At 37.3% G+C, this 1645-nt stretch overlaps 1 gene segment (V, D, J or C); it reads right to left on the bottom strand.

Annotated features, from left to right (window-relative positions):
- Positions 1 to 316: 316 nt before the first annotated feature.
- Positions 317 to 932, bottom strand: LOC131274095 (immunoglobulin kappa variable 3-15-like). The segment is given in 2 exon segments: positions 317 to 661; positions 867 to 932. Coding segments are annotated over 2 exon segments (378 nt in total).
- Between the last annotated feature and the right edge of the window lie 713 nt (positions 933 to 1645).

The raw sequence follows: 1645 nt of genomic DNA, 5'->3' as shown, positions 1-1645 counted from the left end.
AGGATTTTGTTCCTTCTCAGCCATTTTTTTTTAGGAGAGTTGATGTGGATGCATCTACTCTAATGCCTTCTTGCCCTGCCTCTGTAATTTCCTGTTATACAAAATTCTTACAAAAAGTTTACAAGGTATTTCATAGAATTTTTCTTCAATAATATCCCAGAAAGATATCCAGAAAAAGCCAAGTCCCTTAACTCTCCCTTGGGCCTCCAAAGATTGTGTTAGGAGACATAGCCTCAGGGGCAGAAAGAGGAAGCGTGCCTGTTCAGGGCTGTGAGTGATGTAAACAGCTTGTGCAGCCAGCATTCTGTGAACAATAGCCTTGGGGAGAAGGTTTATGTTTGTGGCTGAAGCACTGTGAGAGGATAGCTGTTAAGTTGCTGACAGTAATAATCTGCCACATCTTCAGGCTGGAACCTACTGATGGTGAGTGTGAAATCCGTCCCAGACCCACTGCCACTGAATCGGTCAGGAACCCCAGATAGCTTGGTGGATCCTCTGTAAATGAGTAATTTAGGAGATTGGCCTTTCTTCTGCTGGAACCAGTCAACATTGCTGCTTATACTCTGGCTGGACTTGCAGTTGATGGTGACAGTGTCCCCTGGAGACACAGCTATGGAGACTGGAAAGTGGGTCATCACAATGTCCCCAATGACACCTGCAACTGGAATGGACAAATACTTAAATTCTTATTTTATCAGAAACACATAAAATTGTATAATTTGAAACCGACTTTCTAATGATATTAAATGTCTGAATATAAGAGTACATTTTAAAAACAGCCATTATGTTCAGTACATTTTTAAATAATTTCTCAACAATTCAAAGATATTTTTCTGAAAATATTGAGGAACATTTAAATTTCTCACCAGAAGTCCAAAGGGTCAGAAACATTAGGACCTGAGATTTTGAGGCCATCTTGCTACGTCTCCCTGTGCGGTTCCACTCAGTTCACACTGCAAAATCCCTATTTATAGAATCTGAGCAGCTGAACTTGCTGAAGCAAACTATTCAAAGCAGTGAGTATGAAGCAAATTGTATTGCACTGAGTTGTAAAAGTAATCAGTGGAAATCAAGAGCCAAAAATATCATCACAAAAGTGTAATTATATGAGTAGGAAAGGTACACAAGTCAACTAGAAAGCTTTAATATCATCTCAGACTCTCTAAAACTGCAAATAAATTCAGATCTAATTAAGAACTTCTAATTTAAATAAAAAATATTTTACATGTTTTTAATTTCTAGAAATGATGAACTTATTTCAACAATCCTGGTAACATAATAAAACATTCAGGAAAAAAAAATTACCAAAGAATAAAGATGAAATGACGTGAAGTGAAGTGAAGTGAAGTGAAGTGAAGTGAAGTGAAGTGAAGTGAAGTGAAGTGAAGTGAAGTGAAGTGGAAAGAGAAGGGAAAAGAACAAAATGTAGAACTTTGGGCCAATTTTATTTTTTACAAGTATCTATGATATAAATTTGTCTGAGCTTTAAAGCCACTTTTATACTAAAAGTAAATACAGACACTGCCGATTTTTGACCTCAGATTCCAGGATTATGCAAGAGCCTGAGTGAAGTAAGATAGTCTCAGAACTTATCCATTTGTGCAAGTTATCCTGAAGTACCCTACATTGTGCTCTGTGCCAGTCA

This window comes from Dasypus novemcinctus, chromosome 17, assembly GCF_030445035.2.
Source record: "Dasypus novemcinctus isolate mDasNov1 chromosome 17, mDasNov1.1.hap2, whole genome shotgun sequence".
Lineage (NCBI taxonomy): Eukaryota > Metazoa > Chordata > Mammalia > Cingulata > Dasypodidae > Dasypus > Dasypus novemcinctus.
This window is presented reverse-complemented; position numbering and strand designations above follow the sequence as displayed.